General features: G+C 36.0%; 1 protein-coding gene across 2 annotated transcripts in view; it reads right to left on the minus strand.

Moving 5' to 3' along the window:
- Window positions 1–53: 53 nt before the first annotated feature.
- The window catches only part of col9a1a (collagen, type IX, alpha 1a), a 28,757-nt gene continuing 2,210 nt past the window's right edge, over window positions 54–26,600 (minus strand). Inside the window, exons 3-32 of one of the 2 annotated variants that reach the window (XM_088074993.1) lie at window positions 25,614–25,652; window positions 25,451–25,513; window positions 21,421–21,474; window positions 21,199–21,234; window positions 20,792–20,815; window positions 19,758–19,811; window positions 19,180–19,233; window positions 18,033–18,065; window positions 16,219–16,275; window positions 15,846–15,899; window positions 14,759–14,812; window positions 14,580–14,633; window positions 13,257–13,310; window positions 13,101–13,154; window positions 12,371–12,424; window positions 11,741–11,794; window positions 11,534–11,587; window positions 11,405–11,449; window positions 11,214–11,267; window positions 10,596–10,649; window positions 9,736–9,789; window positions 7,649–7,720; window positions 6,074–6,109; window positions 5,921–5,965; window positions 5,628–5,660; window positions 4,608–4,754; window positions 4,302–4,356; window positions 3,300–3,488; window positions 1,676–1,753; window positions 54–643 (exon numbers count right to left, since the gene is read on the minus strand). In XM_088074993.1, the coding sequence (XP_087931119.1) occupies window positions 438–643; window positions 1,676–1,753; window positions 3,300–3,488; window positions 4,302–4,356; window positions 4,608–4,754; window positions 5,628–5,660; window positions 5,921–5,965; window positions 6,074–6,109; window positions 7,649–7,720; window positions 9,736–9,789; window positions 10,596–10,649; window positions 11,214–11,267; window positions 11,405–11,449; window positions 11,534–11,587; window positions 11,741–11,794; window positions 12,371–12,424; window positions 13,101–13,154; window positions 13,257–13,310; window positions 14,580–14,633; window positions 14,759–14,812; window positions 15,846–15,899; window positions 16,219–16,275; window positions 18,033–18,065; window positions 19,180–19,233; window positions 19,758–19,811; window positions 20,792–20,815; window positions 21,199–21,234; window positions 21,421–21,474; window positions 25,451–25,513; window positions 25,614–25,652 (1,914 nt within the window). In that variant the 3' untranslated portion in view covers window positions 54–437. Of the gene's footprint in view, window positions 644–1,675; window positions 1,754–3,299; window positions 3,489–4,301; window positions 4,357–4,607; window positions 4,755–5,627; window positions 5,661–5,920; window positions 5,966–6,073; window positions 6,110–7,648; window positions 7,721–9,735; window positions 9,790–10,595; window positions 10,650–11,213; window positions 11,268–11,404; window positions 11,450–11,533; window positions 11,588–11,740; window positions 11,795–12,370; window positions 12,425–13,100; window positions 13,155–13,256; window positions 13,311–14,579; window positions 14,634–14,758; window positions 14,813–15,845; window positions 15,900–16,218; window positions 16,276–18,032; window positions 18,066–19,179; window positions 19,234–19,757; window positions 19,812–20,791; window positions 20,816–21,198; window positions 21,235–21,420; window positions 21,475–25,450; window positions 25,514–25,613; window positions 25,653–26,600 lie in introns of those variants that run through there. The other variant, XM_088074994.1, reaches the window with a different exon arrangement.

The raw sequence follows: 26,600 nt of genomic DNA on the forward strand, positions 1-26,600 counted from the left end.
AGAGGCACAGCGGGATTAAAGTGGATAAACAACAAAGATACTCAAACAAAACGTACGTCATCCAGCTCTATAATTTGCGTATTGACACATTTACATAAAAATACAGTAAAACTTGTGTTGTCTTGTTTGGATAAAATTGTGACTGGTGGGTTTTTGTTTTTTTTTTTTTTACAAACACAGTGAGTTCTTCATTTCTCGAATTTTACAGTACAGAGATGGAAAAAAGTGAGGTAAAATGAAACTTTTTGTGTGTTTCAAAAGCTGATGTTTCAGTGTCCACCCTCATGTCTGTTTAAAATCACAAAGATGGCTTCAAGATTACTTTCCAAATGAGCTCACCAATTAAAAAAAAAAAAAAAGGAAGACAAAGACGGGCAGATCTTCCACGGAGTGCTGGTTTCTCCTCCAGTCTCTCAGTTTTCTGCTGCGGCCCCTCTTCACACGTCACTGGGGCCCTTCATGCCTGAGTCCTTTGCAGAAACCGGCGACGCCACCATAGGCAGGACGCACTGCGACGACTCGCAGTAACCGTTCAGTCCAGGGGGACCGGGAGGCCCGGGGACGCCGGTCAATCCGGGAACACCGCGTGGTCCCCGCTCTCCGTCACGACCGTCTTTGCCGTAAGCCGGTCGACCGGGTTCACCTGCGGGAAGAGCGAAAAGAATAAATAATAGTAGCAGAAAGTTTAACATAAGCCTATTTAACAAGGCGGGAATATCGCGCCATAAAACAACAGAAATAAATTACATTTTCCAAATTTAAGTATCTCCACAGAATAAAAAAATGGTCAGTTGTTCACCCAGAAGTGTTCGTGCAACTTCACCGTTATTCGGTCGATATGTTGTCGTGAACAAAACGCCAAACGAGAAAAAAAGTGTAATATTTTATGTAAGAATCGCTGTGTAAACAAAAGCATCAGGGAAAAAAAAGATTTCTTAGAGGTGAAACTGCTTTATTTAGTGTTTTTAGTGGTAAAAAAAAAAACAATAAAAAGTTTCAGCTGGTTGCAGTCTGCAGTGCTCACCACTAGATGCCACTAAATCCCCCCAAATCCTGCACACTGGACCTTTAAAATAGAACTTTTTTTTTTTTTTTACATTTATAGCACATAATAATTTATGTTTTAAATATATTATTATTAAAACAGTACAGATTACTGATTTCAGATAATTTTATTGTTTATCCCTGTTTTTATGCTGTTTTATCAGCTGTTTTTTCTGTAAAATACTTTGTAATCTTGAAAAAGTTATTTATTATTATTATTATTAGTAGTAGTAGTAGTAGTGGTAGTAGTAGTAGTAGTATTTATCCCACACCTCTGAATTAACTGTTTTCTTTGCCATAAGGTAAAATTGTATTAGAAAACAAAAAAAAGACTTCTGTATTTAATCATGGGCCTTTTGAAATATAAATATGAGTATTTTTCCCACTGATGTGTATATATCTAAACAGCTCTAAATTAACAAGGTTTTTGTTCTTTGTTTTTTTTTAATCATTATTGTTTTAGGAACCATAGGCCTTTTGGAAACAGTGCAGATATTATTATTTTTCCCACTGATGAGCATGTTACAAACTGATTTAGCTTGTGCTGAATAATGCTGACTGTTTGATTTAGACACAGCAGAGTCAGAAATCGAGGACATTTGCTCTAAAATCAGATTTCTCAGTCACTAACCTGTCAGACCGGGGGCACCTGGCACTCCTTTGGGTCCTCTCGTTGTGGGTCCTCTGTCCCCTTTGTCCCCCTGGTCACCTGCAGACAGGACACATATTATCACCAAGAGGATCCACGTAATTAAAGTCTCCATATTTAGCTCAGACTTCACACCTCATGTGCCGCCTCATTAACACGGAGATGATTGTTCCCTGAGGGGGTCACGTCACAGCAGGACAGAAATAAAATAAAACAGCTCGTGGACAGAAGAAATTTCATTTTTTGACCATTAATTTATTCAAAGATTAAAGTCAAATTAAGCCTACAGATGTGCACGTTTGTATTTCATAAGATCAGATCTGTAAATTGTTCATTTCTATGCACAAAGAGTGACTTTTTCTCTCTCAGAATCAGTTTTAATACTTTAAATCAGGGGTTTCTGATATCAATTAAAGAATTTACTGTTAATTGTTTTTTCCTCATATATTTATATCTCCTATGTGAAGCATCTAGGAGGAATCTTAACCCTTTAACACCTGCATCGATATCAGTTTTCTTGTGCTGTCTTTAGATCCCTTCATAAGTATTTAAATCTTTAAAACCTTTAAAAAAATGGTTTGATTTATTTTGAATACATGTGAAGAACATGCAAGAAAAGTCCCACAAGTTGCTTAAAACAACATAATAAAATGAGCTGAAAATGAGCTGGATGGGATTATTAGGAATTATTTTTTAAAAAAGGGGAAACTATATATTATAAAAATTATATATATATTATATATACAATTATATTTATAAATCTTATAATAAAAATTGTTACAGGAAAAAACATTTAAATCTTTAAATAATCTTTTTTACTTTTTTTTAGTTGCTTATTTTCAGGTAATTTTCTTGTACCTTTTTACTAATTTCTTGCAAATTTTTTTAGGCCGTTTCATTTTAAGTTGCTCATTGCCCGTGAACGCAGCACAGTCAGAACTGAAGTTCTCTTTTGTGAATGCAAAATTTAGACCCAGCAGAATAATATAATAATAACTTAGTCCGTCTGTGCCCAGAATAAACTCTGCTTTCTGGGAGCAAAACAGTGTATATATTCCAGCAGCGCTCCTAATAAAAGGACCAGCTCCAAAAATTGAAAATCCATTTGTGGTGGCGGGTGTTTTAATGGTGCCGAGCCGCCGCAAACACATGAATGTGTAGGAAACCTGCATAGAGTTGAGGTATCATGGTTCTGCTTTACTCTGTATATTTATGTGAATTGTTAGGTGGTGACCTCTAGAGGCTGTAGTTAAAGTGTACTCAGACTACTGTCTGAGTACACTACTGAGTACAGACTACTGTCTGAGTACTGTACTACTGAGACTCCTGTTTGTGACTTATTTAAACTGACGCACTAAAGTTAACTTACATGACGTCATATTATATCACGCAATAAATTTACCAGGTACAAGGTAGATTTATGTCTTTTTTTAAACTTTAATTAAAATTAAAGTTTAATTAAAATTAAAGTTTAAAATCAAATTTAAAATTAAAACTTGCCCTAAAATTTAGCCTAGTGCCATAATTCTTCCCTAACCTAATGAAACTGAAACTGAATCGTAAACACATGTCCATACGGTCGTAGAACTGCTGATCTGGATCTCACCTTTGGGTCCTTTGCGACCCATAAGCCCAGCTGGTCCCTTCAGACCGGGCAGTCCTCGTGATCCAGTGTGTCCGGGGAAACCGTTCTCTCCGGCGGGGCCTGGGGGTCCGGGTGGGCCGGGGGGACCGGGCAGTCCAGAGATGCCTGACTCAGGCCTGCTCAGGCTGGCTGCTAGCTGGGCCAGCTGCTCTGTGACACAGGAGGACACGTTTGACATTTATATTTAGAAGCTGACACTCGTCAGAGCAGCTTTAAGGACTCAGGTGTGAGAGTTTGTACACGGATGTTTTGACATTTGGTGTTGAATGTGGTCTCAGATCAGTACGTTCGCCCTCTTTTTTTGTGGCGGCATGTGAGAAAAACGAAGCCTCATGAACTTCATCGCCTACACATGTGGCCTACGCTGCTGCGAGCGTTTATAGTTTTGCAGCAAGTCACAGAAATCAACCAGTTTGCTTGGGTTTCAGAGGGTTAACAAAGGTAAAAATACAAAATTCATCTCCATCAGTTGCGTAAACCAATGAAATTTGCATTTTATTATTCTGTTGGTCAGTCGACTTTCCTGCACTCGTGAATCTGCGATAAATCACAAACGAGACTTAGTGGCTCAATTGTCTTTATAGTTTATTGTTTCTCATCTGTAAAATTTAATCAAAATTTAATTTCCACTGAGGCAAAGCGGTTCTCAGTTTGCTAAATAAACAGACCCGCATAGCTGCAACGTGTGGTTGATTGTCACATACGGCGTAGAGTACGCGTCTACGCAGAGCCCTGTAGCTAAAAAATTACGTTTAATGGAATGAAAATCGACTTACAAATGGTCATTTTGTGGCTATTCCTTTAAACGTGGACTATTTTTCTTCTCTTTCTGATAGTATCATAATCTATATTATTTATCAGCTTGAAACAATTAAGAAAGTTTTTTTTTTTAAGTGGAAACAAGCAACTTTTCTACTATATTTTCACTGTATTGAGTTTGGTGAGACGGTGACAAACACTTACCTTGCATTACTCTCATGCAGACCTGTTTGATGTGTGTATCTGTTGGTGATTTTCCCTGAACAGACAAAGATCAATGATACTGATGAGCCATTTGTTTATCAGCAAAACAAATCTAGTGTTTAATGAAAAAACACTTCCAACACATTCTTAACAAAAAAAAACCCATCCTGAAATGTAATTTTGCAAACTTTATTTTCTCACTTTTACCAGAACTTGACGGTTCAAAATAACCAAAAGTGTATCCTTCGGTAGTAAACACTAAGCTGCAGAAAACTGTCTCAGAAAAAAAACTCAAAAACATCTCACCGCTGGTCCCTGTCCCCCTGGCAGCCCTGGTACCCCCATGTCTCCCTGCATGCCGCGTGGTCCCGGTTGTCCCGCTTTGCCCTCTTTCCCCTGCTGTCCTCGGCCGCCCTCGGGTCCTTTATTCCCCGTCTCTCCTGGTGGGCCGGTCTGAAACCAGCAGCAGCAGAGAGACACAAAAAAATATCATCACACATCACAGGATGCACACTGATAACTCACATATACACACACAGTTTGTTTGATTCCCATATTTCATTTTAAAGTCAATATTTGCCAAAACTGATGGCGTGCCAATATTATCCATCAATACACATAGAAACTCCTGGGCTGGATGTGCTATGTGATGTGCTATTTTTTTTTTTTTTTTGCATCACTTTGTGGAAGGGGGCACCTGAGCACGTCCTCAAAATTGTGTGTGCACGGCACTGCATTACCACATATTAAAAAAACAGCAAAGCCAAGATTAAATAATGTGAAAATACACTCTGAAAAGGTCAGTGAGGGGTTGGAGTAGCTCCGTGCATTCATAAAATGCATTAATTGAATAGCATTAGGCTTTCCTTCAAAATCATTGGAAAAAAGGTGATGAGAAACTTTAGAGGAGATGATCCCAAAATTAGCAAAAACAATTGTGAAAAGTAAAGTAAAAGTAAATGAAAATTAACTGAAAATTTGAAAAAAAAGAGAAGAAAAAAAAAACCCAACCTAACAAACAATTAAACTAACACCCAAGGAAACCTAAAAAATGTGCTTAAAATAATAATAATTATGTTAAATAATTTTAAATATATAATTATGATAATTATAAAAATTGTCTTGGGGGCATTTTGTCTTTAAATTAAAAAAAAAGGAAATCTACTAATTTCCTGCAATTTGCAGAACATTTCTCAGAGATGTCAATCCAGGTTCAAAGGGTTAAAGTTCACATACAAACTGCAGCTCCTCAAACAGACGTAAGACGTAAGCGAAAGTGGTGAATTGAAGTTATTTGGTTATGATGCTTTGTTAATGTGAACGTACCGATCCTTTCTCTCCTGGCTCTCCGGCGTCACCCTGTAGGACAAAAGAGATATTTATCTTATTGTATGTCTGCAGAAAGGTGCATCCAAAGTTTGCAGCAGTGACACAGAGTAAAAGACTGTTTCATTAAAAGGAAAAAATATGTTCATGCATGTTTTTCATCTCATAATGCAAGATTTTGTCATATTTTAATAATTTGACAGGATTTGACCGCCTTGCAGCCGTATCGCATTTGAGAACTACATGTTTGAAAACAGCGTTAAAAGCAGGTGTTTCAGCTGTCCATCACTCACCACGTCTCCAGTTTCTCCTGGTGTTCCTTCAGCACCTGCAGGACCCTGAAACAAAAATGCACGGCAGATTTTTGGCACGTAACGTGCTCCAACTCAGCGCTCTGTAATCTGAGTTTTATTATCAGGTGTAATGTTACAGTTTATGAAACATACCTGGTCTCCCTTTGGACCATCGAGACCGACTGCACCCTAAAAGAAAAGAAGAACATGATGAGTATCTGCAACAGTTTTAAACACATTAATCTGTAGCGCCTGTTCTTACAGTAATAATATCATATAGAATCGACATTTCACATGTTCAAAATGTTTGGTTATAGCAAAGATGATTATATATTTTTTTATCAATCAATCATTCAGACTTTATTTGTTTAGCACTTTTCAAACAGATGAACTGTAACACAAAATGCTTTATACAATAAAACCCAAATCTACCCCCAACCCCCGAAAAGACACACAGGCACACACACACACACACACATACACACACACACACAAGCATGTAAATAAAAACACAAAAATGTACTCGTTAAAACCAGGAACTGAGGACACGCTGACGTTAGTGAGGAAACAGCAGAGGCAGGATAAAACCAACAGATGAAAGATGAAAAAATAAATAGATAAAGAATAAATAATATGATGATAGCAATGAAAATAAATAAATAAATAGATTTGTAATTGCGTAAAATATGCAAACTGTAAATAAAAGGTAATTAAGGAAAAAAACAGAATGTAAAATGAATAAATATGTATAAAATAATAAAATGATAACAAAAGTAGTGAAACTGTAAACCAGACTAAAATATATGAATAAATAAATAGTCAATCAATAAACAAATTTCAATTAAAAGCCAAACTAAAAAGGTTTTTCTTGGTAAGCTACAGTTGATCCTGCTGTGTAAAATCTGCATAACTTTTACTTTGTACTTTCAGAATTGGACTTTTTGGCTCCTCACATTGAACTTGACAATTATTTTGTGTAACTCTTTATTGATGTGACTTTGAATTCATTTTTTAAACCTGCAATAACTTTTTTGGCCACTCGGGGGCGGCAGAAACAAGGTGTGAACACAACATTAACATATCACCTTTTAAGTTGATCTGACAAACATCCAACAGTTACAGAGCAACATGATTATTTTGGATTTGTATTTCATCCAATATTCTCTCTCTTATTGATCTGTCTTTGGCCTTAATGGACTCCTGAGGGACATGTCTGTCTCTTTAGCTGCTAAATGCTCCACTGTGTTCAGCAGCTGTCGTCATTACAAGCAGCTTCTTTCACATTATGACACAGTTTTTATGTTGCAACTGTTGCTACTGTTCATACTGTTTATCGGTCAAAGACGTAATCGTGTTTTCAAGCACCCAAAAAATTAAAAGTCACACACAATTTACCATTTGCCTGTACATTGTCCTAAAATTCTAGAAATGTCCTAAAATCCTGGACATGACCTAAAATCCTAGAAATGTCCTAAGAATCTGAGAAATATCCTAAAATCAAATATATGTCCTAAAATCCAGGAAATTTCCTGAAATTCTAGAAACACCTTAAAATCCTAAAAAATGGCCTAAAATTTTAGAGATGTCCTAAAATCCCCCAAGCAGCAAAGCAGGTTGAGTCCCTGATCTAGCACCTTCTTACGCCTTATTTTTTTGGCTGTTGCGTTCACACGGCTTCACTTTAAAGATAATCTGTGTGTTTATCACGTCTCGTTTTGCGTCTCTTACCCTGTCGCCCTTCTGGCCACGGTAACCAGCAGGACCAGGAAGTCCAGGAAGGCCTGGATTTCCTTTACTTCCCTGTTAAAAAAAAACACATAAAAAATACTTAAATACACACTCAGAATCATAACACAAGACCGACTGTGTGACGCTCAGAAAAGCCACCTCCCCCACCTTTAACCTGACCACAGAAAAAATAAAAAGCTTCACATCGTCTGAACGGGAAGGATCTGACGACCCCCCTCACATGTTTCTGGGTGTGTGGGTACTGATTGAGGTGTACAGTGGACCGATGGGTTTTGGGCATTCCTGGGGAACAGAGAGCTCTTTCAGGGTTTCTTTTCCTGCCCTGAATCCCCCCTGAGCTGCAGAAAAACCCCCCTGGGCCTTTGGATTTCTGTAACAAGAGGCCATTCATGCCCGCTCACCGACAGATTAGAGACTTAACTGCAGGGACAGAAGTTCATAAAGACCTGCCACTCGAGTCTTCGGCTCCAGATACGAGGTTTATCTTGGTGAATGATTGTCGTGTTGAATAATACGTTCAGGATGGGAGATAGTGTTTCTGGACATTTTGATCGCTTTGTATTTCACCTTTAAAACCTGGACTGACATCACTTTTTTTGTGCTGGGTTCACAAGAAAAGTATTTAAACCTTTGCAGTCAGAGTGAATTGGTTTGCTTTCTTTAAAAAAAAAATGGGGCAAAAATAAGGCAATGAGCAACTTTTGAAGGAGTGCTCTGCAAATTGCAAGAAATGCAAAAGCAAGGGAAAAATGTCCAAAAAAATCAATATTTATAGTCATCATAATTATATATTTAACATTGTTTTACAGAATTATTATGAGGTAATCAGGTAACCCCCCCTTATTTTTCTTTGTTGTTATTTTTTTTTTTGCCAAGTTTTTGATCATTTCTTCTTACAGTGCTCATTGCCTTTTAACTATACATTTGATAAACAGCAAGCCAATTTGCTCAGGTCTCAAAGGGTTAAAATAAATGTCCCTTGCTCTGACCGGAGGAGTTGGTAAAAAGCCGGCTGGTTAATGATGAGCCTGGTGCCACTTTAACAACACAAAGCCTTTTGCATCGTATCTTGATGCAGAACGGGTCGGTGGGTCGGTGGTTCGTAGGTTCGGTTTAGGGAACAAAACTTCTTTGTCAGAGTTTGGGAAAAAGATTGTGGTTGACGTTAGTTGACTTGCATCACAAATGTCTGACGCAGCGAAATAACTCATTGTTTACTTCTGATGACACCAGTCTTGTGGGTCAAAGTCCTGTGCTTGTTTGGCTCATCCACTGAAGTGGACTTTCTGCTTACTACTCCTGGATGTGTGCAATATGTGTTATGTGCAATGTATGCACTATATTGTGATAGCGTAACTGGGATTATGTGCAATGGTACATCTGATGTTTTTGTTTAAAAACAAACAAATTTCCCCAGGGGGACAATAAAGTATATCATCATACCGTACCATATTGCATCGCATTGTATTGTATCATAGCGCAACGTATCACACCACATCATAACGTATCGTATCGCAATGCATTGTATCATAATGCATAGTACCGTATCGTATCGTATCGTATCGTATCGTATCGTATCGTATCGTATCGTATCGTAATATATTGTATCGTATCGCACTGCAACGCAACGCAATGCAATGCACCATATAGTATCGCATGGTATTGTATCATATCGTATCCTAATGCATCGTCTTGTATCGTATCGTAATGTAACATATCGCATTGTATCATATCGTATCGCACCATATGGTATTGTAACGTATCATAACGTATCTTACTGTATCGTACTGTATCTTTCACAGTCTTTAAACTACGTCTGTCGCTCTGACCGTCTTATATTGACACAGATAGGTTGAGACTGGACTTAAAGCTGAGAGGCCCTGACACACCAAGCCGACAGACAGTTGTTGGTCAGTGTTGGGCTGTCAGTGAGCATCTGTCACCCCATTTGCTGCGCAGCTTTTTTTTCACAGATTCAGGCGGTGGATTGGCATTGAAGACGGCAGAGCCAGTTGGTGAGGTTTTATGTCTCCTATATATTAGACGGACTCTCTCTCAGGTCTTACCCTGGCTCCTGGAGCTCCTGGAGGCCCATCGGGCCCTCTCTCTCCTCGTGCACCCTGAAAGAGAGGAAGGACAAAAAAGGTCAATTCAGGAAAGAAAACACAAATAGATGCCAAATGAAAAACATCCATGACAAACTGCAAGTAACATTCTGCATTATCAGTCTGTGGTTGTGCGTTTGTCTGATATCTTCTGCCTGTAATTTGGTATTTTGGGGCTTATTACTTATTACTTGTTATTGTAGTTTGGCTATTGGACACAGAGCAGGAAGTCAAGATTAGGGTTAGAAACACTGCAACTGTTCACCCTCGGAGGCTTTTGGGACAACTGGTGCCTTATCAGGATCATAGAAAGATCCAGGTCCATGAGGCATGCGCACTAGAGACTTTTGGCGACCAGGTGTGCCTGAGCGGGTGACTTCCGCTGACGAAGGACTGACTTCTGGTTTAGTGGTTCGGCAGCTTGAATGGGGATCTAAACAGTTTAATCTTGCATTTTTTAAAGAATTTTTCTTTATATTGACCTGGATGGCTTAAATCTAAATAGTAAAATGAGACATTTATCAGGAGTTTTGATGCTCAAAAACAAATAATCCATTGATTTCCAGATGTAAGTTAATGGGAAAAAGTCTTTCTGGGCCCCATGGCATCACATGATGAACCTGAATGGTGTAATTCCACTTTTGTCCGCTATGCAAAATTTGCATCGGGGCTTCTGGGACACCTGATGTCTCATCAGGATGAGTTACAGGTGCTGGGGCAGGAAGTGAAGGTATTGGAGGGCGGGACTAACAACGTATTTCCTGTTTCAGGGAGAAACCTGTAGCTCGAAGCGTTTAGTGAAATGTATGCAGATGACTCACTGGTCCTCCTCTGGGTCCGACCGGTCCCACCTCTCCCTGCTCGCCACGCTCGCCCTGCAAACAAACAGACATCGAATCAAATAATTACTACAGCTGCTGAAAAATACATGTCAGTGGCATCGCTTCAGTTACTCTGAAAATACCTTAAATGAGTTAAAATCCAAAGAATAATGTAGTGTTTGGAAGGTAGTTTAACCCTTTGAAACCAGAACAAATTGGCTGTATTTCTATGAAAAAAACATGGGAAGAAGATACAAGTTACAAGAAAAGTGAAAATTTAGGGGAATAAAAAAAATAATAAATAAAATAAAAAATGAATATATGGATAAACTACGTAATAATAATTAAAATAAATGGAAATTAATTCCTATTTTCTATTATTATAATTAATATTTCATTTCTGAAATTAATTTCACTCTCACTCGCTCTCTGTTAAACCTAATTTTCAGGTTTTTTTTTCCTAATTTCTTGCAGTTTGTAGGACATTTCTTTCCACGGTGCTTATTGCATTTTCAGCCATTTTTTCATTAGAAAACAGACCTTTTTTTCAGGTTTCAAAGATTTAAATGCAATTTACAATCAAATAAACTTTACTGTTTAATACTGCTTTGAACGTACTTGTTTGCCTGGAGACCCCATCAGTCCTGCAACACCCGGGTCACCTGGGTTTCCCTGAGGACGAAAAGAGAAAACAACACAGTTTATTTTTGATTAGAAAACGATAATCTAGATGTAGCCACCGTTAAAGTTTGTGGCAGAAGAGTAAATATTTGTTATTAAGAGTGATACTCAGTATGTTTTGATCGTACCACTTCACCGCCGTGTCCTTTTTGGCCATAAGTGCCCGGCAAACCCTGAATGAAGAAAACAGCATCAATCAACAAATCTCACAGTTAATGATGAATTTGGGATGCTTTGGGGTCAGAGGTCAAACTTACAGGAAGTCCCTGTGGACCAGCGTCACCTGGAGCCCCATTTTTCCCAGGAAGACCCTAAAATACAACAGAAAAAAACTGTCAGGGGGATTTAAGTTGTCTTTAGATTCAGGCCGTAAACTTTAAAAGCACACCTCACAGGTTAATATTTTGTTGAAGAAAAAAACATTTTCATACATTACTGTAACATTAAAAAAAAAAGGTATTCACCTTTGACCCTGGCAGCCCGGGTATTCCCTCACGGCCATCTGGACCAGGGAGACCCTGTTGAGGAGAAATATTATGAGCTCACATAGGTAATTACACAAACTGGTCGCTTTTAATTTAGGGCTGCACAGTATGCAAAAAAATAAAAAAATTAAAAATTAAATATATATAATTATAAAATCATAAATATAGTTTTCTGGATGTTATTTCCTCTTTTTTTTGATACTATCTAATAATACCCCTCAGCTTGTTTTCATATCATTTCCTTGTCATCTTTTAGAATTTTTTTATTTTTATTTCAATTTTTATTTTTTTGTAGTTTGTGGGATTTTTCTTTCAAGTTGCTTATTATGTTTTTGTCTTTTTTCAAATTTGGGTGGAAGCAGGAGATGTCATGGTCTCAGCTGACATCACACTTTTGGGGTGCAGCACACGCTCAGTGAAGTCTGCCGGCTGTTTCCTGGACATAATTCACTGCACATGCACTGTAGTTATAAAGTTAAACAGCTAAAGTTATGACGTAGGAAAAATGGTCTTTTGTTTTGCAAGGTTTGAGAGACGGTGGTGTTAGTAGTAGTTAGTAGTTAGACAGGAGGATTTATTGATGAATTGATGAGGTGAGATGAAGCTCACAGGCTCTCCTTTTGGCCCCGGCACTCCTCTGATTCCAGATGGACCTCGATCGCCCTAAACAGAAACAAAAAAGGAAATTTACATTTGAAATAGGAACAAAAAAATACATTTAAAGGTGCATTTGTTGATTTTTTTTCAGTGGAAACCAGATTTGAACCATTAAGGACTGTTTTGCGTATTTTACATTCTTCATGTTCACATTCTCAAAACAGAAAAATAGGACTTGTATTATTTCTGGGTGTCATTCTGGGCTTTTGACTCTGAATTTGTCATTTGACTATTTTCTACCTGATGACATAATTTTATTATTGTTTTTACAATGTTTGGCATATGGAGAAAATAGAAGCTATTTCCACGTGGTGCACTGTCACAGTCAATGTTGTTGCTAATCATTGATGATTTTAAAAAAAATCTACGTAGCATGTGGTATATGGAAGAAAAAATATCTCTATATATATAATTATTACTATTTTTATTATCATTTTAATTTTTTAAAATTATTTTATTTATTTATTTTTCATTTAAAAACACAGTGGCATCATGACAAAAACTTTTAAATTTAAATGGTTAAAATTCTTAAAATTAATGATTATTTTATATTAATGATTAGGACTGATGTTGGTTAAAAAAAACTAAATGAAAGTAGAAAATCATATTAAAACAGTGAAACACAGCTGCTAAATTGTGTCACTGTTGGTTTTTTGGGTCTTTATTGTGAGTAAGATCTCACCTGCACTCCTGCTGGCCCCGGCTCACCGATGGCTCCTCTCTGACCCACATCACCCTGAAACACACAAACAAACAGGTCATCAGATTTAAAAAATAAAAATTATTTCTGTGTTGATATTTGATGTTGGGGGCCAACAGAGGTGAGACAAACACCCACCGGAGCTCCCTGGATTCCCTGAGGACCTCCGTCACCTGGTTTTCCACGAGGTCCCTGTTTATGGAGACGAAAAATTATTTAAGATTTAAGAATTTTTAACCTATTTTTTCAAATTAAAGCGAGTCAATGCACTGTACATCAATACACATAATCAGCCACAGTAAAAAGTGATGTACACAGTTTTTATTTCTGGAAGATGGAAGATCGATGAATTCACTTTCAAGAAAATAAATATTTGTGCTGTTGTTCTGAATCAGAAACTGTGAAACTGTGAATCAGAAAGTATTTTTACTTGAAACGTGCAATGATGTAAATTCTGCCATTCAGCCTGTTTATTATAATATCTTCCCTCTATTAACTGTTTACAATCATCACTTAAGTGTAATATCGCTGTATGCTAAACTGTGCAATATTCATACTCCCATCGTCCAAAAATCTGATTTCAGCCACTCAGTCTGTCTTTTTATTAGATTTTATTTTTTATTTTTTTATTGTAATGTTTTTTACTGTTTACTTATACTGATTTGTGTTTATTGTTATCATTGTTTATTGTGTTAGTTTTTTAATTCATTCAGTCCTGTCTTGTCTTGTCTCAGAATTATAAGAAATGTTTTCATGGAAATTATTATTATTATTATTATTATTATTATTATTATTATTATTATTATTATTATTATTATTATTATTATTATTATTATTTCAGAAATTTACTAAAAGTTTTCATGAGAAAAAAAAGATGCTCTTATTTTCCTAATTTACCAAAAATAATAACCCTCTTAATTCAGAAAAACAAGAATTTAAGAAAACCTTTGAAAACCTTTCTCAGAAATTTGACATAATAATCTTGTTAAATCGATTTTTGCATCAGGAGAGAATGAATGAGTTTTGAAAATTAGACTTTTACCGTCACCTAAAAATACAGAGTTTTTTAAAATATTTTATATCTGTTTTATGAGTTGTTTCTTTTTTCTTTTCTTTTTTTTGGGTTTTATTGCTCTCTGACAATATTGTGCGACTCTATGGTTGCATTCTTCTATGGGCGCTTTTATTTTGAAGAGTCTTTTTTGGAAGAGGTTGGCCATCCTGTCTTGTCTCCTTCTGATTGGATAATTGAGTCAGCCATCTTGGTGTGTGTGTATATAAGCTGTACATTTCTTTGCTCTGTAAACACAATGAAGTCTGCAGCAAAAACAAGAAGCTAAAAATACAGTTTTAACCGTTTGAGTGCCGTCATGTTGTGGCCTGTGAGCTCAAACTTTGGGACGTTTTCGATGTTTATCAGTGAAGCTTTTTTGCAGTTTTTGTGACCTGTTGACGTCTTACCCTGTCGCCTTTGGAGCCGACTATTCCTGGGAGGCCTCTTGCTCCACCTGGACCCTAAAATTACTCAGCGGACAGAGAAGAGACAGAAATGTCTCATGTTAACATGTTTGAGCGTGAGGAGTCGTCCCATCTGAAGCATGTCGAGAGAGCATTTTAAAAAATATCCTAAAATATTTTACTGGTAGTCCTTGAGATCCGACTTCACCCTGCAGTCCTTGTTCACCTTCTTCTCCCTGAAAGAAAAAAGGTAAGCTGTGATTTCTGTTTTCAGCTTCTTTCACTTTTGCAAAAAACTGCAAAAAAAACACACAAAAGCATTTTTCCAAGGGCAGCTTTTAAAAAGTCACATGATTTTTAAAATAATTTTCTTTCCTTTTCCTTCACTTAGGACTTGTTCATTCCCCCAACATCATTGTTACATGTAAAACGTAATAATAAAATACACTTAATTCAAAACTGAAAAATATATAGAAAATAGTTTTGTTTAAAAAAAATTGATATATTTAACATAATAAAATTGGTTATTTATTTTTGTTATCAGTTTAATTATCTGGTACTTAGATTTAGTGAATACATCCAAATACAAAAATTTGTGTTCATTTTAATTAAAAATTTTTTTAAAAATATTTATTTTATTTATTTAGTAGCTATTAGTTAATATCGTGTGGTTGCAGAATAAAAATTGTATTGACTTAAAGAAACGTTTTAAGCTGCAAACATTATTTGATGAGTTGTGTTGTCATTTTTTGATTTAATTGCCATGTCTGTTTTTTTAAAATATATTTCTAACATTAAAACAATATTTTACAAAATTTGCCATATTACCAACATCACAAATCATCAACATGCAACACAAAAAACAACAACAAACAAACAAAAAAACAGAGACAAACACACTATAAAGATTTTTTTTTTTTAAATCACAGTAATCACCATCATCTAAACATGGCCTCAGTGTATTTTATTTTCTGTCATCGTCCTTCGTTGTCTATTTGCAATAACGCGTCTAACCTAAAATAATGTTTTTTTAAAACTCAATATAGAGTGTTCATTGTCATTTATGTATTTATTTATGATTATTATCATGATTATTGTTGTTGTTATTATTATGAGCCAGAACATTTGTTTTTTGAGTGCATTTATTATTTTAAGAACATTATTTTAAGAAAGCGACATTTTTTATTATCAACAGTTTTGCACATTTGAGATTCAATCAAGAAAAATGTCTTTGCATGTCGTCTGCTGCGGGAATAAGACAGATGTTACCTTGTGTCCTTGTTTCCCGGGCTCACCAGATTCACCTTTAACCCCTTTGTGACCCTACAGACACACGGACGGACAGATGGACAGACGGACAGATGGACAGATGGACAGATGGACAGATGGACAGAGGGACAGAGGGACAGATGGACAGATGGACAGATGGACAGAAGGACAGATGGACAGACGGACAGATGGACAGATGGACAGATGGACAGATGGACAGACGGACAGATGGACAGATGGACAGGTAGGAACAAGTTCATTTTGTCTATTTTAATGCACTTAGTAAAAAGTGTAAGTTAGCAGCTAGAGTTAAAGTAAAAAATAAGGGGAGATAATATATATATAATATAATTATTAGTGAAATTATACTCACTTTCATGCCGGGGAGACCAGCATGTCCAGACAGACCAGCGGGACAGGCGTTGGGACACTGAAAGACACAACAGCCTATTTGAGGTCATGGAAGAGCCCCGCCACCAGGGGGCTCCACTGTCAGTGACCCCTGACCCGCTGCAGCAAATTAAAAATGTTTTTATGATCGGCCTTTTTACTGCAAAATGTTTCTGCCTGATTCATTATTAAAAACAGAAAAACAAATTTAGAAACTACACACGGTCCAGTTAGCCATCAGTTTTAAACGTATCAGATTTCTTTATTTATGGATCTCAGTCATTAATGTCGTAAAGACGATGATGAGAATTTGAGAAAGACTCATGATTTAAAGGAATACTTCAACCAAAAATAATCATTTGCGTATCAATTTCTGACTCTGTGTCTCATTTAATTAATGAAGAATATTTGTTTTGTCTTGCATGACTCCAAAGTGAAAATCGTTAATAACGTAACTCTTCGAAACCTGGAGCGACGTCTCTTTTTTTGTGCTGCTTTCAGACGTCTTTTTAAACTTTGAACCCCGGAGATAATTAATGCATTTATTTTAAAAATGAGCAGCTTGGTAAGAAATGTTGCAAAAATTGCACAAAATTAGTAGATTACTATTCTATACTCTACTGTTTAAACTATTTTTAGATAAAAATAGGGAAAAAAGTTTTGAAAAAGCTAAGAAAAAAGCTAAGAAAAAAATAGTCATAGTGACATATTTAAAATAATGTAACAGACTTTTTTATTATTTTATTATTTTCAATTTCCTTGTACTTTTTACTAATCAATTACTAATTTGAGGGTAATTTATTCAGAAAACTACATGTATGATCATTACATATTTCACAATACTTTAACCCAATACTATAATACTTTTTTTATTTTATTTTTATTATTTATTTTATTTTCTTGTTTGTTCAGATTTTTTTTACTTTCCTTTTTCTTTTGTTTCCTTTACTGTTTTTGTTATTATTTTCAGGTAATTTTCCTCTATCTTTTTACAAATTTATTTATTTATTTATTTATTTTTTGGGCTGTGTGCTGCCCAAAGAAATCAAGCCCATTTCCTAAATTTCAAAAGTGACGTAACATGAGTGGCGGGCCTGGGAAGCGCCTGCGTTTGAACTCTGCTCGCATTTTTCATTTAGCAGAATTTAAAAAAGTGGTTGCCCCGGACGACTGCTCGTCTGCACATGAGATGTTTATGTGGAAGTGTTTTAAATGGTCACGTTTTAGCAGAAATGCACGTTTTTGGGAAGCACTGAGCCTCGCTCGACTCCTCCATCAGACAGACATTAAATTTAATTTGACGATATTTTCAACAACGTTACAATTTCATGTTGTGTGGACATTAATATCACGATATTTTTGTCCATATTTTACGACTAAATTTTGTTTTTCTGTATCCAGATGACGTCGTCATGAAACGTTTGGAAGACGTTGGATTTTGGTTACCTAATGACACAACTTAAGCGTAATACGGTGAGTAAACGAACACTCATTTTAAAAAAAAATAAGTTCCTGGTTTAATAATAGAACTTTTACCTAAAAATGTCTTTAAAATATGAACTCATTTCATCACTGCACTCTGTCATCCATGTTTCTTTTTTTAACATGTTTTATATGTTAATGTTTTCTTTCTGTCAGCTGTGAATCATCCTGAATCGTATTTTGCATTTTATTCTTGCACTTTAAAATGTTTACTGTTGCCGAATGTTTTACATCAGAAATATTTGTATTTTGTAAAGGCAGAAAGAAGTTTTATTAAAGTGGTTGTAAATTAATCTACTTTTGGATCAAACTTACCAGGTCCTCGCCCTGATAAACTCCTGGAGGACCCTGGGAAAAAAACACAAAAACAAACAAAAAAAAAAGAGTCACGGGGGCATTTTACTGCAAAACAAGTTCATTTACTTTTCATACTTAAACTACAATACTTAGTACTTTTACTAAAGTAGTGTTTTGAATGCACATATTGTTTAACCCTTAAAAACCTGGAGCAACATCTCCTTTGCTGCTCTCAGATGTGTTTCACAAGTATTTAAGCCTTTGAGCAAATTGGTGTGATTTCTTTCAAAAACCTCACAAAAAAGGTAATTATCAGCATGTTAAGAAATGTTCCAAAAATTGCAAATTATAAAGCAAGGGAAAAACTATATTTCTAATAATCATAATTACATATAAAAAATTATAATATTTCTATAACATATTTATGTTACAGATGCATGTAAAGTTATTTTAAGGTTTTCTTTCTTTCTTTCTTTTCTTTTTTTTTTTTTTTTACTAACTTTCAGGTAATTTTATTGTACTTTTTACAAATTTCTTGCTAATTTTTGGCTCATTTCTTCATTGCCTTCTTCCCTTGTTTTTGAAAGAAATCAAGACAAATTTGAAGAGAATTATAGCAAACACAATTAAGCACCAACACCAGTATATAATGAGATTAAATAAGAATACATTAAGAGAAATCTATTGGTACAGTATGTAAATATTAAAATATTTAAAATAAAGTATGTAAATATGCTCAGTCTGCAAACATGTGAAAACATAAATGTGAAATGCAAAAAAAGACAATCAGCTATAAAACTGTGCCTCATGCTACAATGCAATGTATCAAACTATCATGTAAGTTAAAAATGCAAAAACGTGTGTGTATGTGTGTGTGTGTGTGTGTGTGTGTGCGTGCGCAAAGTTACAATAACACAAATATATGCATAAGCAAAAATCAGCTTTGAATCATTCATTTAGGGGATTTTCTTTTGTTAATGTACAAAAAAACACATCACCCTCAAACTTAAAGGAGTTATTTATTCCTCTGAAAACAGACGACCTTCACTCTGACCTTCACATCACTGCATCTAACAGTGTGACGCTCTGGTATTAATAACTGCCCCGCGAATCACTTTACATTCAAGTAAAATAATAGTGAAAATACAGAATTAGTGATATTTACCCGCGGCCCGGCAGGACCAGGAAGACCAACTGGACCTCTCTTGCCTCTCACTCCCTGTGAATATGGACACGAATCTTAATGCAACACCTTATCAGGTTTACTTGTGAATAATAATAATAATAATAATAATAATAATAATAATAATAATAATAATAACAATATTTTTTGTTTTATTTTGTTTTATTTTATTTTATTTTATTTTATTTATATCACCTTTAAAAAACAGTTTACTAAGTCCTTTGACAAACAAAGCTGAGGCGATAAAACATCAGAAGTTAGTCAATAATGTCAAACAAAGGCCTGACAAGAGTTAAGGTAGAAATAAACTTAATATTAGAGGCAGAAACATGTCAGAAAAACACTATAACAAATTAAAGGCAGTAAACATAGAACATTAATAATAATGATAATAATGAGCGGGATGAATAAAAAGATAAAATTAAAAGACAAAATAAAACTCGACATCACATAAAAGCACATCTATAAAAATGTGTTTTAAGAAGTGATTTAAAATAAAAAATAAGTCAGTGATTCTGCCACACAATGATATTATTAAGTGAAATAATGAGTTTACTCACAGGTGCTCCAACTTTTCCAAGTTCACCTGGCAGCCCGTCTGTACCCGGAATACCCTGAAAACAAACAGCAAAACACGAAACTCTAATCAACAATCAATGCAGTAAAGCCTCGAAAACACTGCAACAAATACATATGTTGTACATGTATATAATATATTACATTAAGTCTCTAACTGTAGTACATGCTTAAAATAAATGCCACTTTGCTCAGCGATGGCGAACGTATCCAGATCAATGAAAAGTAGCAATATTACAGTGTAAAAATACTCTGTTGCAAGCAAAAGTCATGCATTTAAAAATCTTTCCTAAGCAGAATATAAATAAATATTTAAATACTAAAAAGTATTTGCATCACAGGATACTTTAAGTACAATAAATAAAAAGAATTATGCAGAATGTACAATTTCAGAGCCATATTATGTCAGTGCATTAATAATGTATATTAATGTGATCACTTTAATGCTGCAGCTGTTGTTGTATGTTTAATTTAAACTACTTTACACACTGCTGGCGCACTCAGTCTTTAATTGTTAGTTGATTTATATTTTGTATCATTAATATGAATCTGCAAGTGTTTTTGAGTAAAAAAGTAAGCTGCAATATTTTATGGAGTAGAAATATAGGAAATACTTAAGAAGAGAACAGGTACTTAAAAACTGTCCTTAATCCTCAAGGACCGTTTAGTGCATTTTACACGTTTTTCTTTCTTTATTTTTTGATAATTTTGTCTGTGTTCGTGCATATGGCATACATTTTTGGCAAGATTTTGTATTTTTGTTTAATCTGTGAATTTCCAGCTCAGCTTAAATACAGCATAAGAAATGACACTGAGTGACAAGTAAAGATGATCTGTAAATCACAATAAGGAAACATTTGAATTTTTTACTGTAAATCTTTTAGTTTGCATCGTTCTGTTCCTGCAGTTTCAGCAGCTTTTTTTGCCTTTAAAAAATGAACTGGACCTGACTGTTAACATATTAACATTGATGTCAAAGTGCATAAAGTGTGAGATGTTGTGTTGTTTATATACTCACATCCAGCCCATCAGGTCCGACACCCTGCGGGAGAGAAATCACATTTTACAGAGTCAGACTGAGACTAAATGCAGCCTATTTCTCTAATTTTATCAACTGTGCAGACAAAATGTCATGCAGTGTATAGCTTTGCGATTTTACATACTATATTTGCTACATTATGACATAAAGATAATGATTTAAACCCAGCGCTTATAAATGTAGTGCTTATTTCAAATTACAAAAAAACATACAGAACTGTGCAAAAAAAGACTGATGCAGTTTTTCTACCGATCACATCACTCCTTCACTGAGCAGTTTATAATCTTTACAGTTAAGTTCAAATTATATTATTTGGCGTTTTACCAAATTAAAACTGTGTTAAAACATACATTTAAAAAGTATTTCAGGTTAATATTTGTACTTACAGGCTCCCCAGGAGGCCCACGTGCTCCAGGATCTCCCTGAAAACAAACAAAACAACAACGTTTAATCAAAAATTACAATTTTTGGATTACAATAGGAAAAAACAATAGAATTATATATACAGATTCTCAGAGGTTTGTGTTTAAAAATTTGCCATCAGCTCTGCAGACTGACATTTCATTAGAAAGACTTAATTCAATAAAGTATAGCGATAATAAACTTACTTTCGGTCCTTTTGGGCCCTCTGAACCTGGATCTCCAGGAGGTCCAACAGGTCCCTACAAAGATGACACAAAATCCTTTTTTTAAAATAAACATAAAAAGCATAATAATAAAGTAAATTCCTAAAATACAGCGTACAACAGTAACATGAATGCTGGACTTTCCTGGCGCACATACTCTTTGTGTTCGGGGAAATACTGATAAAATATGTTAAAAGTTATTCTAACATTTAGTTTTAAGAAGAAGTTTTGTTTTTAAAAGAAAAAAAGTCTAAATACTGACAGCGTTCATCCGTCTTACATAACATGCAAACTCTGACATTTTACTTTAACTTCTGCGTCTTTTAGCTTCACGTATGTTTCAGTTGTCTTAAAAATGAATAATATCACCAACGAGGCGGCAAACAAAGAGTCGGACAGTCTGCAAACAAGCCAGCAGTTTAACCCAGATTATTCTAAACTGCTTATTTAAAGGTTTTTGGTTTTGGGTCATGTTCAAGCTTTGGGCTCTGACCGGGTACATTTTTGTCTATTCAGATGTAATTTTATCAGGAAATGTCCCTCTGACGTCTAAACAGAGCAACGTCCATTTGTCAACGAGTGTCGTGTGTTGCAGTTACATGTGAGAAACTACCAATAAGTAATAAATAGTGGCGGAAGAAGTATTCAGATCCTGTAAAAAGTAAGTAAAGCAAGTAAAAGTCCTGCATGGAAAATGTTACATGGAAAAAAAGTATGTAGAATCAGAAAAATTTATCTTAATAAATAAATAACCCAACCTCAAAATTATAAGAAAAAAAAAAGAAAAAATACCCCAAAGTAAAATTATTAAGAAAGAAGAAAATTATCCAAAAGAATCCCTCAAAATTACAAAAAATAAGTATTGGAAAACACCCCCTAAACCTCAAAATTATTTAAAATAATAATAATAATAATTTTATATATATATATATATATATATATATATATATATATATATATATATATATATATATATATATATATATATATATATATATATATATATATATATATATATAAGCCAAAACAATAGAATATGACTTGAACATTTATCAAAATAGCAATTGGCAATAAATTTTTTGTGATCTGACTACTTTATTAACCCTTTGAAACTTGGATTGACATCACTTTTCTTGTGCTGCATTCAGATGCCTTTTACAAGTTGTTTAACCCTTTCAGACCTTAACAAATTGGTTTGATTTCTTTTGAAAACATGAGGAAAGAGGCAGTGAGCAACCTGACAAGAAATGTCCCGCACATTGCAAGAATTGCCAAAAGCCAACCTCTCCTGACTGCAGGACTCTGACTTCAGCTTCTGTCAAACTTCTGTGCTATTAATCATTTTACTCAGGAATTAAAAACTTTTGAGTCGGCCTACTTCTCCTACAGCTGCCAACAGCCTGCCGACATTCACAGTTAGAGAAAGGCTGAAAATAAGCTCATGTGCTTGTGGCCCCGGGCCCCCAAAACATTACATCTGCCCCTGGTAATAATAATGAGAGCTCAGCACTAGCGTCCTGGTGTTTCTAAATAATTCATCCAAAGTCTCATTAAAGCTGAAACTAACACAAAGTTGTCTGTAGAGTCTAAAGAAGTCACTTTCACCTCTGCAGATGTTACGTTTCAGACACTTTGGTGCTTTGAGGAGAAGCTGCGCTCTGTTTGTCTGTCACACTGCGCTGCTGTCAGACCATCAGCTGTTTGATCCGCAATAATGACGGGCTGTGGCTGTCAAACACTCAGCTGTTCTACAGTCAAAGTCCTTCACTGCATTTGGTTCGTGGCGGCGTTATTCTTATTACCATTGGCTGTTCGTGTTGTCTGTCAAAACATGGCTGGTAGTCGACATTCTGTGGACTACGTCTCATATTGCAATCAAGGAAAAGTTATATCCCGATTGATATCGTTATCGTTTTATTGTCCAGCCTTACATTCAATTTAAACCAGCCTGAGCTAAAGGGGACACAAAGGGGGGAGAGACCACAATGAAGGAGCAGCAGCTTTTACGGAAAATCCTAAGTGTCCAAGAAAAGTTTCTGCAGTTGTTGCACCAAATAAAAAACAACATTTTCATTAAGCACAAAGATTAAAGTAAAGAAAGACTTGAGGTGAAGCTTCTGTGTGACGAGCTCACCTGCAGAAATACTGTACGTCATAACCAAACATCCACACCGTTTGTGTCATTACTGCCAGAGGGGGGAGACAGAAGTTCTGCACTCCAGTTTTAAAGATGTGAGTAATACAGTATCACCTCTTCCCCTCCATCCTTTTGCTCCCCCATAAACAACCCTCAAGGTCAAAGGGAGCCACAGGGCGGATTTCTGTCACAGATTTGCGCAAAACTTGAACGATATTTTCAAAATTTTGATAAAACAAAATTGCGAGATGACTGCATTTCCACTGACTGATGTTCTGCAACTTCTCCTCTGGTGATAACATCACAGTAACCATGGCGATGGATGTTCAAAACATTAGCAGCTTTATTTCTATTGCAGCCACCGCGCTAGCCGTCATCATTTTCAATCCAAGGCCACGTAGGCGCGTTATGGAGCCATGATGGAAAAACGAGCCTCATATATGTGTGAGCAGCCTCATACGTGGCTGCTCACACATATACGAGCCTCATATATGTGTGAGCAGCCACGTATGAGGGATTTCTGGGAGCTGATAGTCCACGATTTCACAGAGGAATTGTGGATTCAACACTTCCTGATGATTCGCTCAACTTTTAAAGAGTTATGTGATGCAATAACACCTCTTGATATTTTCCACCAAAATACCCATTTGACAAATCAGGAGCAGCTCCATTGAACTTGAGCACATGAATTGGCTGTCACAGCTGTCAGTCATGGCGGAAAATCCCCTTTTTGTAGGACTGAATAACTAATTAAAACCAAACTCATCATAAAAGCAAACACTTGAAAAAACATTAGGGTGATGAGAACTACCTTCAGTGACAGAGACCATTTTGGGAAAAATTCATTCAGTGTGCACTTTGATATTTCGTTTGGCCTGTGTCCATTTACTAATATGGAGGGGTGGACTTTACGCCCTATACTGCAGACGGCCACCAGGGGGCGCTGCAGCCCTAAAAGCTTCCCTTTGGGGGAACAAGCGCAGTTTCCATAGCAGTTTTGCAAAATATGGCATTTTTGAATCACCTGTTATACCACCTCATGCAAGCATAAAAACTTTTTTACGACAAATGGGAGCTTTTTTCCAATTTTCCAATTCAAATTCCAAATTGATCTGTTTCTGTTTGACATATTATATATTCAAAATTTCCATTTGCACAGTTTTAGGGTTAATGGAAACTTGCCTACTGACACAAAAACAATCAGACAATGACAACATAGAGAAGACACCCAAAAATATTTTAAAACTCCTCCTTAGATAAAAGCAGATTGTATGATTTTGCCAGTCCTCTCACTGCAATGCATTCTGGTCCGTTTTATATTACTGCAGGTCTACAAACTATCGCCACCTCTTCGCTGCCAGTGCTGTTGTGCATATTCTCAGTTTCAGTCCCCTTGGAGCTCTGAATCTGCGTCTCTGTCCTCAGCAGCGTCACCGCAGCAGACAGAAACACACTGAGTCCTTTCTGCAGCGCCTTTAACCGCCGCACGGCTCTCTCCTGTCAGCCTGATCCCCCTCTGCACACCCCTCCACCTCACACAAAAAGACCCCTGTTTCTGTCAGGAAGCCACTCTCCCCTAAATAGCCGGATTGATTTATTCAAGGGAGGTTTTTTTTTCGCTCAGTGGAAGCCAAGACAAACTGCTCACACAGCAGCAGATCTGAGCCGCTCAGATCTTACAGAGATTCCTCTTGTTGGAGAGTTTAAGCTGCAGAAGAGCCGCCCTCGGCCACTGCATTTAAGCAGCTTCAAAACTCAACCAAAACTTTTGTTTGCAAGTTTCTTAAAAAAAGGACAAATGTGTCTGCTGGATGGAGATTTGACCTGCTGTAACCAGAACACACCAGTTTTTGCCCAACATGTTGTTTCACTCACATCTGCTCCTGGAAGTCCTGCAGCTCCTGGAGCGCCGTCTTTGCCGTTATCACCGTCAGCACCCTGGAAACACAAGTTCGCTTCACGTTAAAACGCTGTTGATTTGGGAACAAGTCGGCACATTTCTGCTGCATGTGAAAGGAGAAATTAAAGGTCCACTCACGGGCCCTCCGGCCACTGAGGAGTCTTCTCCTCGGTCGCCCTGAAAAACATGAAGAACGTGTTCACATGATGATGAAAATTCAATTTAAAGAATTTAGAAAGTGGAATTTTTCAAAAACCATGATGGGAAATTTTTTTTCTTGCACTGGGCGTAGGTGTAGATTTCAGGGGGGATGCAGGGGACACGTCCCCCTCAACATTTAGAAGATGTGGTTGGCATGTTAGCGGCAAAACAGGGTTTTTTGTTGTTGTTGTTTTAAGAACAATGCAAGGCTTATAAATCACAGAGCACCAAAACATTCTTCTGTTTTTTTCCATTTTTCTTCCCTTACCCTCCCCAACCCCCAAAGAGAGAGCATAACAGAAATAAGGGCAAAAACATAAATCAGACTAATTGCAAAAATCTTGACAAACTAATGAGTTGCAGTGACACCAAAATGACCAAATACTTACGCACATGAATAAAAAAATAATGATGAATATTTAGATGAAAATTGCAAAAAAAGTTTAAAAAAAACATCAAAACAAACAAATGGGAAAAAATGGAAAAAAACAAATTCAAAAAATTAATAAATAAAAACAAGAAAAACAAACAATCAAGGGGGCTCAGGATAATTCTTAAGAAATGAAAAACGACCAGCGGTTCTTGTTTCTCTGGACGGTTCAGGGAACTAGTCTCATTGATACATCTTGAAAAACTTCAGGAAAATACTCTAGATTTGCAGGATACATTTGAGAGACGGACCCAATATTTTTGTGGCCTAATTTTCCATTGGCTGAAATGTCTGTTCAGTGACACCAAATTTTGTTTGTTAAAAAGACAATGTGGGTCAGATTTTTTATGGTTGTTAGTGTATGTTGTTTGTTTGTGTTGAAAATTAAATCATTTCTTAAAATATTTAGAATATGTGCATTTGTGCCCCCAAATAAAAACATGAAAGTAGTAGAGGGCTTTTATTTTGAAGGAATTGAAGATATATCCACCATA

This window comes from Plectropomus leopardus, chromosome 3, assembly GCF_026936395.1.
Source record: "Plectropomus leopardus strain MGB_pleo_1.0 chromosome 3, ASM2693639v1, whole genome shotgun sequence".
NCBI lineage: Eukaryota > Metazoa > Chordata > Actinopteri > Perciformes > Serranidae > Plectropomus > Plectropomus leopardus.